Source organism: Halichoeres trimaculatus, unplaced genomic scaffold (assembly GCF_033239565.1).
Source record: "Halichoeres trimaculatus isolate MK-OKI-2021-1 unplaced genomic scaffold, fHalTri1.1 fHalTri1_scaffold_2, whole genome shotgun sequence".
NCBI classification, from domain to species: domain Eukaryota; kingdom Metazoa; phylum Chordata; class Actinopteri; order Labriformes; family Labridae; genus Halichoeres; species Halichoeres trimaculatus.
In genome coordinates this window covers 12168519-12186511 of record NW_027437180.1, presented here as the reverse complement: position 1 = coordinate 12186511, position 17993 = coordinate 12168519, and the positions used below count along the sequence as shown (strand labels likewise).

The following is a 17993-nucleotide window of genomic DNA, read 5'->3' as shown; positions in this document are numbered from 1 at the left end:
ATTCTTGAATTGACAGTTTCTCTTCAGCACACTTTGATAGACTCTACACACCCTAGATTTAACTGTTATCTTATACCAAACACTCAGCTGTTTAAATCTTGTAAGATATAATGTTTTTTTGCCTTTTACATTTTGTCAAGTCAATTAAAAACAGGTCCCTACATTTAGTATAATCTGGGTGATCAACAGATTGAGTCCAGTTTGCCTACTGTTTATCGAGGAGTACATGACCTCAAACTAAAATCTTTTTCCTTTTCCAGTCACTCACAGTGACTGAAAGATAAATCTTTATGTCCTACGAGAGAAAAGTTAGGGCCACAATGTAACGCATTCCGTGACTTACTTCTTTGTAACTTTCTAAATTCTACGAAACAGAACTTAGTGGTTGGAAATATTGCACAAAAGACTCCTGTGTACTTTCTGCCAAAGTTTAGGCTTTCTTTTGTCCCCACTCTACAACCATGCTAAGTCTTTTGATGCCTATCACTTCTCAGTTTGAAAAAACGTATATGCAAATAACTGCATTAAAATAGTAGTGGAATTTATGTTACTCATTTTACATGTTGTGGAGTAAACTTGGTATGAGAAGATAGAGTGGAAGAGACTTCAACCCTGCTGTGAAGTGTTTGTTTATAGGTCGCATATGATCACGTGACTTGAGTGCACACGCAACGAGCCGTCCGATGTGACGTCAGGCTGGAGGCGTTGGCCGGGCAGTATCCCTGACTCTTCAGGTTGCGGTTGGGACGAATAGAAGACGTCCTCTGAAATAATCCATCACATAAACCTGAGACGGAGAAATACTTTTCTACCTTAACTTTTTTAATAGGAATATATTTTATTTTCGTGAACTTGTCGATATGATCAAAAACGGCCACCACGCGACCGACGAGCAGCGAGATGAAGCCGGTTACAGTAAGCCGGGGGGATCAGTGTGCAGCCCAGAGAAGAGGAAGCGGGTCGTACGGTTATGGTGTGACGGCTGGTGAGTGTCTCTCCCTGACATTGGCACTATCGGTGCTGCTCTCTAAATGTCTACTTAGGCTGTAATTCCACACATGCCTGTTATGTAATGAATAGCAGGAAGCAACAGTGGAGTAAAATGCTAATGCTAATGCTAGCCACTTACTTTAGCAGATTGTAACTTAGCAACAGGAGTTTCACCTTTTCATGATTTAATTGCATTGTGATAGATTAAATTACCACTTTAATGTAGCTGGTTTTACCAATTCGTTGTTGTTTTGTAAAACAGTGAATAACTACAATTTTGCCCCTTTATTCTTCCAGCTGCCCTGCCCTTATAACTTAGGGCTGGCTAAGACGGCACCGTTATTAAATCAGATCTGTTTGGCCATCTCTACATCACAACATGTTCCACATTAATCTTCAATATACATCTAATTCAGCCGTGTGTCTTTATTAGATATACAGCAAAGAGTGAGTTTTGGAACACTGTCCTCTCTGTCCCCATTACCATAACCTCATAGACTGTGGTGTGAATAATACTGCGCTGTGTATGAAACTTAATCCAGAGTTGAGTGACACTTTAGTACTTTAAAGGTAAGACAAAGACAAGACCATGAGAATACCCTTTATTTTGAATTCATTGTAAGTGTGTAAGTGTATTGCCAAATGATCTGAGGGATAATAAGTGATATTTGCTTCTCAAATATCATGGATCTGAGGGTGTACATAGTTCAGTTGTAACATTTTTTTTAAACAATAGATGATAAAGATTGTTAGAGGCTCCTTTTATCAAATAAATGAACAGTAAATCATTTGCCTTGAGTTTTGATAACCTTAGACAGCCTGAACATGTCTGGACCTCTTGGCTGAAGAGAGAGATGACCAGTTGCTGATTGCTAGTTTAACATGACCCCTCTCATGTGGTGGTTATAAATAACTAGCATAGTGCACATGTTGTTCAGTATGACGTAATAGCTGCAGGTCACTGTGGTGGACAGTGGTCTCCTCATTTTGGTAGGTTGAAGGAGGACATATCATTGAGTGGTATATACTCAACAAGCCTTCTATTTGTAGTGCCTTAGTTTTTCTTACAGCATTTTATTCATGCAGGGTATTATTATCAGTTAGAGCTTATATGCTAATATTCATTACAAGCAGATTTAAAAGTTCTGCTGACATGTAAAACATATTCCCACAGTGACAACTTACATGCGCCATCATGTCAGCTGCCTGGAAGTATCTTGAAGCATAGGGAGCAGTCAGCAGAATTGACATTTGCAATGCTTTTTAGTCTCAAGTCTAAGGGGGAGGAGCATAACAACACCCCTTTAACACACCACTTTATTCAAGCGTCTCAAGAACTGTTATTCTAAAAAAAAAAAAACAGGAGCTTCTAAATAACATCAGCTAAGAAATAAAGCTGCATCCACTGCTTCACATAAAATTAACAAACTATTTGCTCTTAACAACCAACCTGTCAGCATGGTATAGGATCCTTTATGGCCCCACAAGATTAGAAACAAGATCAGCTAAAAAAAAAATCTTTAAATATTGGCTGAAGTCCAATACAAGCATTTCTAGTTTATTAGCTCATTGTTGGATATTTTCTGTTCACAGGAACTGGGTAGTATCACAGCACACAGTCAGGAAATATGGAAACAATATGCTCTGATAAGAAAATAAAGACCTCATGTTGACTTATACACATTGGGTCTTAGGAATTTTTGGAGTGCCAAAATCAAATGTTTTTGGAAAATTATCCCAAAGTGAATCTAGAAACCAGACAGCATTAGATCCATGTTTCTCTTCTCTTGTGTATCAAAGCAGTCCTAAAACTGTTACTCATATGACTGCTAAATGATTCGATGACAAGCACTTCTCATGTGCATTAACATCATATTTAAAAGTAAAGATTGTTCAAACTGGCATGAAGTGTCAAGCTGATCCTGGCCAGGTGAGGTGAGGGATGTAGGGGGATTATGGATGAGAGAGTCACACCAGCAGCTTGGAGTAATGTCATTAGTGAGGAGAGGGCTGTGCAGTGGAAGCACAGCGATAGATGAGGTACTTCAATTGGGGGAATCTATTCTGGTATCAAACTCACAAGTTACATTGTGGTACAGAGTAAATGAAGTGTACACATAGAGGAGTAGGCCTGTCACGATAATCAATAAATCAATTAACCGAACGATAAATAAAAACGTCCTCTGTAAGTTTGCCAGCCTCGATAAACTGGCACATGCATGCACGTTTGTTTTCCTCCTCTCTTTCAACCAAAGAGGCTGAATGAGAAGATGGCTCACTACATCTATCTTTCCTAACATCAGGGTGCATAGGTTCTATAGCGGATTTAGCGGATATAGCAGAGTGAGCATCTGTCAAAAATGTGATCTTTGGGGTGAAGACGGGGCTGCTCGCGCGTACACACGGAGAGAGCTGAAGCGAGCGTCCTGAGGGGTAAGGAGGAAACACTCGCTAATATGAGTGATGGCACGAAAGATACGGTTCTTAAGCCTCCTGCCACAGTCCCAGTGTGGGAATATTTTGTTTTTTTTTTTATCAGAATGAACGAAGTGTGAGCTCATGAACACCAACGAGCTGATATGTCGCATTTGTTTGAAAATAGTGGCGATGAAGAAGAAGAAGGGGAGGTGCAGCGGAGCCTTGTTCTTTGACAATCCGCTCTTACTGGGGGTTTTGGTCTGCAAAGTAAATAGAAATAAAAGCGCCAAATGGTGGGCGCTCAAAGACAGCTACATTGCCAAAGAAATGCAGCCCTTCAATACGGTTGAAAGCCAGAAATGTAAAAAATGTTTGACAGACGGTACTGATTGACTGGGAAAAAGTACATGTTACAAACAATTCAGGAACTGTATAAACTCCCTTTTATTTAGGCTATAGTTTTTATTGTTGTTTTTTTGGGGGAGTTTCGTTTTTTCTTTAGAGACAGGGTCTATATTTTATTGTTTTTGATTAGTATTAATTATTTTCATTGACATGTATTTTTTTTCTAAAAAAAAAGAGAGTCCATTTCATTTTCATTGTATTTTTTTCTCTTTCTTGTTTGTTAAACTTATTACATTTTTTGTTTAATTTATTTTATTTTAAAGATCCTGACCTTTTAATTACAGTTTCATACTCTTAAGAAATTAAAGTTTCTTGCTTTTGATATGGTGTACTCACTATATTATCCAATTTATCATAATTACATCAATGAAAAAATGAAAAAAAAAAAATCAAAATGATATTGACAATAATATCGTTAATCAGCAATAATCTTTTGGAAAATTATCGTCTAGCAAAATTTGTTATCGTGACAGGCCTATAGAGGAGTGTTTAAAATGGTGAAGTAGAGATCTCAAAGTCAAGTGAATGATTTGATACTGATAAAAAGAGAAAATCCACGAAAGGAAAGTTACTGTTTCTACTTTTTCCTTTCACATGTAAACTCAGAAAACTCAAAATGAAGATCATCAATGTTTTGATTATAATATGTTATGAGATGGGCTATAAATGCATTATATAAGGAAACTCTCTATGCTTTGATAAACAGTTATATTCTGGACTTCACAGTGTTCTGAGTACTGAACGTTTATGTTTAATCGACTTCCTGAACAAACTTAACGTGAAAGCAGAGATAAGAACTTTTATCAGCATGACTTTTTTCATTTGGTTCATGCTTGCTCAGACTGGCAATTAGTGATCAAGTGTTTTGTTAGTTAAGTCTGTCTTTTCTCTGAATAAGCTTCAATGAGGAGAACTGACATCAACTTCCTCACAAAAGTCAAACATTAACAGCAGATGTTACTGAACTGCAGATAGCAAATAAATACTGGCACATTGAACACAGGGTGTATCTGGTCATAACCTTTCTCTCAGTAACCTTTATCACTGTTACCTGTAGTCACAAATGTAACCTGTCTGTTGTCTAAACTGTTTGAGGAATCACAAAGCCCACATTCACCGTACACAATTTTTATAAAAATGAATAAAATAAGAAAGATAGTTGAAAACAATGATGAAGACTTTGTGTCCAAGCCATCCTGTAGCTGAGGGTGTGAACAACATTTAAGGGGCAACAATTATTTCAACTCTTATCTGTGATGTTTTGTTTATATCCTGTGCTCCTCTGAAATGTTTTGTCTGGGTGATTACGCATCTCTTGTTGATGATAAGTTGTCTCTTCTTGTCTCCACAGTTATGACATGGTTCACTACGGTCACTCCAACCAGCTACGACAGGCCAAAGGCATGGGAGATTACCTCATAGTGGGAGTTCATACAGACGGTAGGTCTGCCAAACAAACACGCATCCTGGTGTGGATACTACAGGGAATCATTCCTCTGAATAAAATGTTATCACGCTGATCAGCTACACAGCTCTGAATGACCAGTCTGGCTCTTTTAAAACAAGAGCACAGTTGTTTCCCAAATCAGATTTTAAAAAAAATGAGACATGACTTATTGATAAAGCAGCTTACTACTAAATCATTAAGTGACTCTTTTTGTAGACTGATTTTAAGAGGAGCAGCTCTTGTGTTACTTCTAAAAGTTGTGTATAAACCTATGTCATAGACACTTTTTGACATAATGTAACCTACAGAACACAACTTTTCTACCTTGATGTAATATTTATGTTTTGTTGGTTACATAACTTGGTGAAACTTTGATGATTGTATGTCAAAGAAAACAGACCTTCAGTGTAACCAACCAGAGGAATTTTGTCTGTGTGCCTTCACATTTTAAATGATCTCAATCCACTCACATCTGTTTTTTCAAAGCTGCTTGTGAATAAGGGTCAAAGAAGTGTTGAAGAAAAGCTATTCAAATTTAACTGTTACACTCATAAAAGTTGAAAAGTCATGTCAAAAAAGTTGGGTTAATAGGGGACAAGTATGAAAGCATAAAGCAAAGCTGGAAGAGAGTTTGTAAGACAAAAAACCATGAGCATTTATCATTTGATCATTGCAGAAGTTAGTGTTAATAACTAACACTGAGTCCCATTTCACTTTTCTCCAAGCTGAAATTTCCAAGCACAAAGGCCCCCCTGTGTTCACTCAGGAAGAACGGTACAAGATGGTGCGGGCCATCAAGTGGGTGGATGAGATAGTGGAGGGAGCACCGTACGTCACCACACTGGAGACTCTGGACAAATACAACTGTGACTTCTGTGTGCACGGAGGTGAGCCAGCAGGGGGCAGCTCTCTGACTCCTGTCTGTTGTATTCAAAACAAAAAGAGTTATGAATGAGGTTGCAGATGTGATCATGGTCTGACTTCAGTGTTTGTGTTCACCAGATGACATCACACTGACAGTAGACGGCAAGGACACGTATGCAGAGGTGAAGCGGGAAGGCCGATACCGGGAATGTCGACGTACACAGGGGGTCTCCACCACTGACCTAGTGGGAAGGATGCTTCTCATGACCAAAGCTCATCACAGCAACATGGTGAGTTCAGCCATTTTTGTGGTATGTGATCAAACAGCATTGCTCTCTGTATTCTCTGTAGTTGTGACACATGTATTTAAGGTAGTCGATGCTGGTCTTACCTTTTTGTCTCTTACAATTTCTGCAGGATAACCCAGACTACCAGCAGCACACAGATAACTTTGGCAAGGTGAGGTAGCTTTTCACCTTTATTGATTAAACCTTGTAGCTTACATAAATCATGAAAGGACACATCAGGATATGAACAGTGATGACTACGTTGGAAAAGTAGCCTTTGTATTTGTATTTTAAGTAAAACTTTGTTTTTCTTGTGGGATCAAGGGTCCTAAAGGCCACAGTCCCTGGACAGGGGTGTCTCAGTTCCTCCAAACATCCCAGAAGATCATCCAATTTGCTTCAGGAAAGGAGCCTCAGCCCGGAGACACCATAATCTACGTGGCTGGAGCATTTGACCTCTTCCGTATCCTTATCACACAGAAACAACCTCATTGATGTCACAGTCTTTGTCAGGTGTAACATCTCTGCTCCATGTTCCTATTATTGCTACCTTAACCACTCACTCCTTGCAGACATCGGCCATGTCGACTTCTTAGAGATGGTTTACAAGCAGGCTGAAAGACCCTACGTCATTGTGGGTCTGCACTTTGACCAGGTACACTAAATTACACACACTTGCAAAAATCTCAGCCAATTATTCACACCAGGTTGAGAAATTCCCTGTTAACTGCTGTGTTAGCAGTTTTCAAGAGAAGCACTCAGAACAAGTGGAGATGAAAGAGGCTTAAACATTAAACTCTTTAAAGTCTTAGGAGTTAGAGTGAAAAAGTAGCCCTGAAATCTTCCGTCTTTTTCACCTGTGGTTGTCTCAAAGATGAAATCAGAAGAGTAACTTGTGTATTTCTCCACTTCAGGAGGTGAATCGGTACAAGGGGAAGAATTATCCAATCATGAACATCCATGAGAGGACGCTGAGTGTCCTGGCCTGCCGGGTGAGTCCTCTCAGACCTTTAAACATTCAGCCCAGTGGGATGGATTTCTCACATGGTTGCTCTCAGCACTGAAGCCTGAACTCAACTCTGTCCCCTTCATTCCTGCTGTTCAGCTGTCTGAACAACCCGTCTCTGCCTCTGCCCCCTCTCTGTGTCTGTCTTTATGTTCAAACATCTGAGAATGTTATAGAAAGTAAACATGTTATGTAAGTCTGCAGCCATAAAACAGCAGTGGGCCATCAGTTTTGTTCCTTACAGATGTGCAGTGAGAACAGAGCCAGCTTTAAGCTGTGTTATGTCCGAGAGATACTTGTCTTTTACACTTTGACTTATAAACATACTGGAGTGAAGAATGTTACACTTGTAACAAAACCATCTAACTTTTCTTTGCCATGTTTTTGTTTGTTCCTCTACAGTATGTATCAGAGGTTGTCATCGGGGCCCCCTATGCAGTGGGCAAAGACCTGCTGGATCACTTTAAGGTGAGGTGCCTTTAAAACTTCGCTTCATTTTAAGCTATTATTACTTTTTCTGACCTTTATTCCACCAGAATTTTTCTGTTCATTTTAAAGACTTAGCAGACTCTCCACAAAAACAACAGTATTACTTTTTTTACACACAAAATAAACCACAAGAAATTGCATATAAACTTTTGACGGTTAGCCTTTTTCAGCGTATGGTTCGGTGTTAGAGTCTGTAGTTAAATTATTTGTAGTTAAATGACCATGCAGATGTAGTTTCCTTTGATTTTATAAGAGAGTAAATGAGTGAAGACTCCAAAAAGCCTCTGAGACATACTCTATGCTGCGTAAAAAGAAGGGAAACCAGCACATCATTGTTAGCCAATGTGAAGCTGAAGCTGTCCTGCCCATACTGAAACATACAGTGACCCCTTGTGGAGAGAAGGAATAATGACATTTAGAAATCTGCCTGACACTAAATGTACATGACCATGAAATATATTAAACAACATTTCTCGATCCTCAGTTGCAAATCTTGAACAAATGAGGCTCTGGGCACAAATGGCCAAGCTGTCTAGGTCACACTCAATAAAGTTTGCTCTTGAGCGGGGGGCCTGTTTCCTGCACGTCTTTCCCTGACCTCACCCTGTTTCCTCCTCTATTCATGATCGTAACATCTCTTATTAAAGAAATAAAAAGCCTGAAAAGATAACTGAAAAAAATAAAATAAAACATAAAACAAGTAATGCCCAAAGTTCCACTTCAGAGTCTAGATGAGTAATGTTTGTCCATGAATTCCAACTGCCGATACTGTTTTAATGTGTTTACCTTGGAAAGACTCAGAGCAGACACCAGTTTCTGTATAATTCACAGAGGAACATAAAAAGCGAAATGAATAAAGTGTAGATAAATTGCTTTCAAAATGAATCTTCTGTACATTCCTCTACATGACGAGAGCTTCAACAGAGTGTGTCTGTGTAACTGTGCAGGTGGACCTGGTGTGTCACGGCAAGACCGAAGTGTTTCCAGACAAGGACAGCTCAGACCCTTACGCTGTGAGTGCAGAGTGGATTCACTGTTAAAGTGTACCATAACTGACTGAATGAATGCACTGCTTTCATACGTCATGTAAGATTTCAAAAAAGGAAAATGTGTTGTTATCATGATGTGGTCAGTTAAACAAGTTGGCCCAACCTGTGTTGAGATGGATGCCTTAACCAAAACTACAAAACTGAAATTTAAGCCACTCTATTTTTTAATACCAAGATATTATAAGACAAAAGCTAAGTGTGTATACCATCCTGGAATTAGATTATTTTCTGGACTTGTGAGGAGAAATTGGCTCATATTAAGTCTAATAAGACAATTTTACTCAAAAACGCCAAAGAACAGCTAAGGTTTCAGTTTTTGCAGTGCATGATGGCACCCTGAATGATGTCTTTGTCTTCTTCAACAGAAGGATTGACATTGATATTTCAAAACTGATGAAACATAAAAGAATGATTGTTATTGCTCAATTCCATTTTTACAGAAGTGTTTTTCTACAATGATAAGTGTTCTTACAGTCTTCTGTCTTTGGTTTATTTGTCGGGGTTTTTTTGTGTAGAAGAAAACTCATTCCTTAAGTTATCTAAATTAATATATTTATGTTCTGTCTTCAGGAGCCGAGGAAGAGGGGAATATTTAGGACCATCGACAGTGGGAACAATCTCACAACAGATGACATTGTCCAGAGAATCATTGCAAACAGGTCAGGAACTCCACAGTCTTGAATGAACTTACATATTAAAGTTTTTGTATTCTAGGTTTAACACTATCACTGTCTCGTTCCCAGGCTGCAGTTTGAAGCCAGGAACCAAAAGAAAGAGGCCAAGGAGATGGCGGTGATCGAGGCAATGAAGAGGAAAGAGCAGCAGGATCAGAGTGAGGCTTCAGCTGAGTCAGCTCACTAGTAACACCTCAGTACTGGCCCTGTGTCTGTCTGCTCAGCTTCTTGAGATAGACTCGAAAAGACAGACCAAGAGGATGGCAGAGATGTCAGTGTAGAGTGGGCCTGTTTCCAGGACGGAGCCAGTTATTCTCATAAGTCCACTATTTCAGAATCTTGATGAATGTTTGGTGTGTGTGTGTGTGTGTGTGTGTGTGTGTGAGAGAGAGAGTGATAAATGCTGCCGTGTTAGCTTCTCCATCTGTGTAGACCCGTCCGGCCCAATGGGATTAGAACAGATCTGCCGGGACAACACCTGACAACCTTCTCTTCAGATTCCCTTTAAACCCCCACAGACGACTTTTCAATGTTTCCTCCTGTCATGTGTTGTTTTTATCCATCAAACCTCACACTACCCATCTCTGTTGAAGTGTAGAAATGGCGTATGACGTTTTTAACAAGCCATAACTTATTGATGAATCTTAACATTTTTAAGTTTTGTTTTTAAATTTTTAACTCTTAGTTTTGTGATGATCAGTCTTAGCGGTGTCATCAGTCAGTAAGCTTGATGTCAGGTGTTTGTCATCAACACATTTGTTTGAATTTCTTAAAAACCACTATGATGTTATTCCTCCTGAGAAGACAAAACGTGACTACTCTGTGAAAGGATGTGTGATGCAGTCTGGTTTTAAATTTGTAACTGCCTGAATTTGCACCAAACGTGTGTGTGTGTGTGTGTGTGAGTGTGTGTGTGTGTGAGCGATAGATAGAGATAGAGAAAGAATGTGTGTGAGAGAAAGGTTAGTGTTTGTCAAAGTCAGTAGTGCCTCATTCCTGAAGATGGAGCTTATCTCAGGTCTTTGGCTTGTTCTCTGACCAGTGTCTCCAAAGCTGTTTATTAATACGTCTTTTCATCTGTTTTTAAAAAATGTGTTTCAGAAAACTAGAATGTCCTCTTTTCTTCTTTTTAAAAGACAATCAAAGAGCTGAAATAGTGGGACCCAGTTTCCTTGTCTGTGAGCTTATGCAAACCTTTTGAATTGATGAAGCTCACTGTGTGTTTTTGTTTGTTTGGGGCAAATGAAGGTGTGAGACGGTGCACGGTTTTAAGTGTGTGTGTATGGGATGGTGGTAGGCTCAATAACAAAAAAGTTTCTTCATCAAAGTTAAGAATTTTCAACCTCTGAATCGCTAATACTGTGTAACTCTTTTAATAAATAAACAGCTCATATTGTAAAGCATCCTCTGGTGTCTGTCGTACAGCAGTACTGTACTGTGTGCAGCTCATGGTGCAGCTTTATGACAAAGATCTTTGTTGGATCAGCACATTTTCACAGTTCATTGCATCAGTGTAATGAGGCCACAGCAGCTCAGAAACCACAAAACCCAAGCAGTCCAGTCCCTCTCATGGTGCCCTCAGATTTAAAACAAAAACCTAGCCGCTGTCACCTAGTTACACACACAAAGAGCTTTCAATCCACAGAGCCCAGAAGGAGCCTCTGGAGGAACACTGACAGAGCCTCACAGTGCTTTTCTTTATAGAGACCATCACGCAGACATTTACAGGACAGTGCTTTGCTTTTCTCTGTAAAAAACAGGAGAGATACACAGTCATTTCATAAAGGATGCTCAACAGCCACAAGCAAAAATAGGTTTATACAGTAAAACATTAAAATTTACTGTAATGTTTAGGACAGTGAGAGTCAAAAGGTTTACTATCATGTAAAGCAGTTTGAGTGGAGCTGCTCTAAAATAAATATTAGTATTGCAACAGTCATAATAGTGGAGGGATTGATATTAAGAGTTATAACAGCTGTAGACAGCCTGCAGCAGTGCGTCAACAGCAATGATCCAGAGGAACCTTAGCCAAGGAAGCTCAGGGACCCCCACAAAGAGCTTTGGTCAGTTATGTCCCATTGAGGGACGACAAGATTCAAAGGTAGCTGGTCTAAGCCTGAGGCAGCAGTAACTGTAAGCTTTATCAAACTGGACATTTTTGAGCCCACTCTAAAAACTAAAGAGAGAGTCTGAAATCACCCTCACCTCACCAGTGGATGATTACAAAGGAGAGGAGCCTGATAACTGAAGGCTGGACCTCCCATACTACTTTAGGTATAACAAGAAGGGCCTACATGCTAGGAGTGTAGTTTTCTAGATGAGTAATATGACACTTTGATTTGTAACAGATGATGCATTACTATTAACAGCTTTCCAGATCAGAAATAGAGTTATAGGGTCTATTCCATATTTTATGGAGAGCCTGAGTGGCCAACTCAGAAGAGGTGTTCTTTCTCTTGTTCTTCAAGCTGAAGTGGTTTGGACCAGCTGAGGAGTCTTTAAGACCTCTTAGGGCGACCTCTTACAGTTATAAATTCATGAAGTAGCTTTTCCTATATCATTTTGAAGTTTCAGGATGTGCCTAATCTTTTTGAATGCTGAGATGAAAAAAAAACTGTCTTTGAAATCTGTTGAATGTATGAGCTAAAGGATAAATCCTGATCAAATAGGTCCCAGCTTCCTAACAGTAGGGCAGGATGTCATCTGATGCAGGTATATCATTTGAAAATGTCTCCCTTAAGTTTTGAGGGGCAAGAAAAAAATTCTGATTAATTTGAAATTTGTCTGATGTGAGCAGCGAATAAAAAAAAGTCCACTCATTTGTGTCTGAATGTTTCTACAATAAGGAAAAGTGTAGCAAACAATGAGGACACTTATACTTACACTATCTTGGTTGTGCTGGGGGAAAAGTAGAACCTTTCCTTTGGCTCTACCTTTCTGTACAGGTGAAGTACAGAAACAGTTCCCTGCTCAGTTTCCCTCCTCTCTGCCAGTCAGACATCAAAGTGTTTAGAGCTATCCTGTTTTCTCAGAGGAAACAGGTTAAAATCGAGGAACTGCTCACTCAGCAGATTTGTCCCCCGGCACGTCACTTCCCAGGGAAGTCCAAAACTTTTCCATCTGGGCAGCAGGCTGTAGGGGGAGGAGGGAGGCACCTTTGGGAGAATCTGGGACCACTGCCAAGGCGGCAGAGCAGAGTTTGAACTGCCGAGTGGAGCACAGTGACACTACACTGTGGTGTTTTCATGGAGGACAATCACCGAAAAGTCACTACCCATTAAAATGTGACATCGACGAAGAAGGAAAAACTCAAAAGGCGATGCTAGGAATCGGTTTCATGCTGCTGGTCTAAGTTTGGAGGGTGTTTCATGGATGTTTGGACCTGTTTTTACCGGAAGGTTGACTTCTCTACTCGATGAAGTTTGCGACGAGCTCGGAAGCAGCGTACAGAAACAAACCAACGGAGATACTCCCAGACCGGATTTTGTGCCTCTCTAGTCCTGGGCCTGGGGGGAGATGAGCGCTCAGGATGGGACTGTGCCTCGGTACCGAAATGACGGAGGAGAAGAAGGCGAAGATCCACAGCGCCAAGATAGACCGGGACCTGTACGAGTCCGCCAAGAAGGAGATGAATGTGGTGAAAATACTGCTGCTAGGTGAGGAGGACATCCTTAAATGGAGTCACCTTAATCTACCTGGGCACGTGTGCACACATCATATAGCTCTTGAACTGCTGCTGACCCCCTAACAGGATGTGCACGGATATGTCTGTGATGATTTACAGTGTGTGTCATTCTGCTTCTGTTTCTGCAGGCTGCACAGTTTACCATCTTCACTGGTTTACATAGACTCATCCACTTTTTAGAATCCAAACACAACTGATCTAATGAAAACATTATATAGAGATAAACATTTTATTATCTCTTTTTAACTTATTAGCTGAGAGACTCAGTGTACCCCGTGTGTATTCTCCTACAGGTGCAGCAGAGAGTGGTAAAAGTACTCTGGTCAAACAGATGAAGATCATTCACAGTAATGGATTCACCAAACAAGAGCTAGCCAGCTTTAAGGTTTGGAGATCTACACACACACACACACACACACACACACACACACACACACACACACACACACACACACACACACACACACACACACACACACACAACTGGTGGTCCTTTTCATCAGATAAAAGTCTATTAGCATACAGTACAGCTGGCGTCATAGTTTTTAGACAGTTCAACTACAATCATCCTTTGTCTCTTATCATGGGACAAAGAACAGAGTAATCAATGACTTTAATAACCAGCACACTGTTTTTAAGTTAATTTAGTCCAAGTATGACTTCGATCTTCACGGTCTAAGGGGACAGATCATATTTGAGGTTTGATGACATAAGAAATGAGGAGGCGATGCATGGATTCTTTGGGGGGCTGAGATTTCTCTTGATATCCCGGGTCAGTCCCAAGCTGGTATGCAGTGGTTTGGCTCGCGAACTGTGTCTCACTCAGTGTGTGTGTATGATTGAGTGAGAGAAAAACTGCAAGCCAAATTCCTCTCTTGTGCATGCAGGGGTTTGATGGGAACAGTTCAACACACACAAGTTTCACCCATCAGCTTGTATAACTGACAGCTTATCTCTTTCCCTGTCTGTGCTGTTTTAACCTCTGCTCAGACTTTTACTCCTTTCCTCTTTCCTCTGTCTTCTGTGTGTCTGTCTGTCTCTGCCTCCTTCGTTGCAAAATGAGTATGTGAAGACAGAAGAGGCCTTTCTCATGCTTCAGAGACCTGCTACATAATAACAGTCCAGTCACTTAAAGAGTGCCTGTCTATAAATATGAACAGGGCAAAGTTTGAACTTTTATAAAACAACTCATCATGTGCTCAGTTTGTAAAAAGCTGGAATTAGTTTCCAAGGAGCAGAGAGATTCTGTTTTACAATCACTCATATTTAACACATCAGCATCCTTTAAAATGAAAACACTTTTCCCTGACTTTGCTCAGGGGCCATGGCTCTGCTTTTTCACACTGATCTGCATGTGGAGGTCTTCTTGGTTTTTCAACCAGCTGGGATGTTTGAATGCATTCCTAGATATTAAAGACTCCTCCTGTGCCGTGCTCTCTGCTCCTCTGCTGCTGCTCAGTCACTTCATCTGCGATTCACTCTTTCAACACAGCGTCATATTGTCTGTTATTGGACTGCAGTGCAAATAGGATCCAGGGTCACTCCTGAACCTTGAATTCTTTTTATGCCTTTATCTTCACAAGCAGGTGAATTTAATTCTTTTATGACTTCAAATGATCAAAATCACAAGAAACATTAAACTCTTAAAGCTGTTGCACCATGACACAACTGTTTCTATGTTCAGATTTTACAGTTTCACACCATATTTCAGGCAGGCTTTGTGCTTTTACAGCTGCTTGTTTTTTTTTACATCTATAATAGAATAACTCCGACGTACTCAAAAGAAAAGCCCAGAGTCGTGGCAGCAGCTCAGGGAGGCTGTACCTTGATCTAAACTCAAGCTTTAAAATGCCCCATGCTTTTTAGCACTTATAAGTCAAGATAAAATACTGATATAAAAATATATGGTCATCCTGACTCATGTGATACAATAATGTAATCAAAGTCAACAGTTATCAGTCTTTAATTTATTATGTTACTGTTAGATGATGCAGGACTCTGAACAGACTTTCCTGTTGAGGTGGCGCTGATGATATTAACCCTGTATTTTATTTTTCAAGGTTTTTTTTGCCTTCATTTAAGATACCTTAAATGAGACCTGGCTAATGTTATGTTAAACAGCCATCCACTAAGACAGGGGTGGCCAACCTGTGGCTCGCAAGCCGCATGTGGCTCTTTACCTTTTGGTGTCCGGCTCTTTGATCCATTCCTAAAAAAACATACATAGATATACATATGGTTATGAGTAGTGGTATTCTGATCCATCTTAAATATTGATATATTGATGTCTACATTGGGATTAGTATTGATCAATACTTGGGTGATGAGATTGATACTTAAGTTTCGGTTTCTTTTCTCTACATGTGATCGTCTCGATTGCTCATGTGCTCATAGCTTTTTAGATAGATAGATAGATAGATAGATAGATAGATAGATAGATAGATAGATAGATAGATAGATAGATAGATAGATGGAAATGTGCTGCTTTTCATTTAATGTAATTTTGTTTATGTGTGAGAGGAAGTACGTTTGTAAGTCCACGTGTGTGATGTGGCTCTTTGTAGTACCACGGTAATTTTTGTGGCCCTGGGTCTCTGACTGGTTGGCCACCCCTGCACTGAGACCATGTTTTGGTTAAAGAGAGGGACAGAGTTTTGAATTTAATATTAGTTTTACAGTTGCCAGGATGATAACGATGAGACTGTTTATAGCCGTAGCAGCAAGAGCCTGTCAGGTCCACAGCAGCAACGATCCAGAGGGATCTACAAGACAAGAGAGCTCAGAGAGTCCAAAAAATCTATTGGCAGAAACTTTAATAAGACATTCAAATCTGAAATTATTGACTACGGGATAGAAGAGAGAGAACCAGGAGCTTCTTGCCAGACTAAGTCTGTAACTAAGAGCGGATCCAGGCCTGATCCAGCTCTAACTATAAGCTTTGTCAAAAAGGAAAGTTTTAAGCCTTTAAAGTAGAGAAAGAGAAAGGGAGTGTCTGTTTCCTGGACCCTGACAACTAGATGATTCCAAATGAGAGGAGCCTGATAACTGAAGACTCCACCTCCCATACTATTGTGTTAGTGAGGTAATGCTAATTAGCACTAAGGAGGTCATTACCAACTGCTTCCGATCTTACAACAAAGAATTGGAAAAATTTGGTGCATGACATAACATTTGGAAAAAACCCTAACACCGAGTTGGAACTGATGTCTAATAAATGCTTTGTTGTGAAAAGAACTTAAAAGCATTTAGAGTGACTTTCTACTGAACAGATGGAAAATATAATTAATTTAAAATGAAGAGAACAAGAAAAGTCATAAATCAGTCAGAGGCAGCTTTTGGTATTTCCTGCTTAATCCACACACAACAGATTACAACACCTCTGAATGCTGCACGGATACAACTATGTAACCAGTTCACTGTGATTCTTTACATGTACAAGCGTGCTTTAGCACACGCTTAATACTACGTTGTTGAATCTCTTTGTTGCCGCTGCTGTCAGTTGGCTGCGTGTTTGTTCTCAGGTGACGCCCTTATTTTGGAGGAAAAAATGACGGTAAACCACAAACCTGCCCTGACCATCCCAACCTCCCACAGCAAACAGAACACGCCCTCTCCTGCTCACACACACACGCACACACACACACACACACACACACACACACACACACACACACACGCACACGCACACACACACACACACACATAAACATGAGCTCATCATTCTCTATCAGGCTTGTGTGTGTCTCTAATGTCCCTTGCTATCTTGCTCTGTGTGTGAGTGTGTGTGTGAGTGTGTCGGGCACAGCAGTAAACATCTGTCTAGATATCAGCTGATCAGGTTATCCTTCTCTTGAAACTGGACTTTCCTTTGAACTTCCTCTCTCAGCAGTGTGTGAGAACAGATCTCATGTCTGTTTTTGTGAGTCCAGGTTTGTGTTCTATCAGGATCCTGACAGGACGGCCTGCTTTAGAGGAAAAAATGGAGGGAAGGAAGGCAGGGGGCTCCTTTTGTCTCATCCCTCCTTTATTTGCAGCCTCAGGCCACAGTGTTGTTTTTACTGCTAACAGGCTGATGGACTGAGATTTTTTCCTTTATTCTCTTCCAACACACACAACTCTGTGTCAACAGCACTGATGCTGTGTGTGTGTGTGAGTGTGTGCGCACTGTTATGAATAACACTTATGAAATAAGTTATGTTTTCATCCTGGGTCTTTGTTGATTCAGGTGTTAGTGTGAGCATTTATTCATAAAGGGTGCAGAATATTGAATCTTTTAGCTGTCTCACCCGATCCAGCAGTAAAGATCGGGTTAGTGAACTCAGTGAAGCCTAGAAATCTATAAACACACACCTCCTTTGTTATACACAGCTCACAGCACAGTCTAAGGTTAATCATTAGATAGCAGAGGTTTGCTAGTTCAGCCACATTCTTCCTTCCTTGATGTGTTATTTTAATGACAAATGCTCAGATGCAAGGAAGTTTTCACCAGCTGTTTGTGCCGTGTTCAGGAAGATGAGCTAAGTCGGCATGATGAACAATGATTTTGTGTATAAGGATGGATTAAAAGGTTAGTGAGCTCTAATTTGAGCTGTGCTCTCTCTACTGATGCAAGGTGTGCTGCAAAATTCCCACACTGCTGCAGAGTGTGTGAGGATGGGTGTGCTGAAGATGATAAAACA

General features: G+C 40.2%; 2 protein-coding genes across 2 annotated transcripts in view; both read left to right on the top strand.

The window, feature by feature from the left end:
- Positions 1-673: 673 nt before the first annotated feature.
- Positions 674-11014, top strand: pcyt2 (phosphate cytidylyltransferase 2, ethanolamine). The gene is made up of 12 exons (XM_074665555.1): positions 674-985; positions 5165-5253; positions 5986-6147; positions 6263-6414; positions 6542-6583; positions 6736-6874; positions 6984-7066; positions 7326-7403; positions 7820-7885; positions 8854-8919; positions 9526-9614; positions 9699-11014. The coding sequence occupies exons 1-12, from the start codon at positions 861-863 to the stop codon at positions 9814-9816; spliced, it is 1209 nt and encodes a 402-aa protein (XP_074521656.1). The 5' UTR covers positions 674-860; the 3' UTR covers positions 9817-11014.
- Positions 11015-12744: 1730 nt separating this feature from the next.
- The window catches only part of gnav1 (guanine nucleotide binding protein (G protein) alpha v1), a 38358-nt gene continuing 33109 nt past the window's right edge, over positions 12745-17993 (top strand). The window contains exons 1-2 of the mRNA XM_074694878.1: positions 12745-13285; positions 13608-13699. Of these exons, the coding sequence (XP_074550979.1) occupies positions 13159-13285; positions 13608-13699 (219 nt within the window). The 5' untranslated portion in view covers positions 12745-13158. The remainder of the gene's footprint in view (positions 13286-13607; positions 13700-17993) is intronic.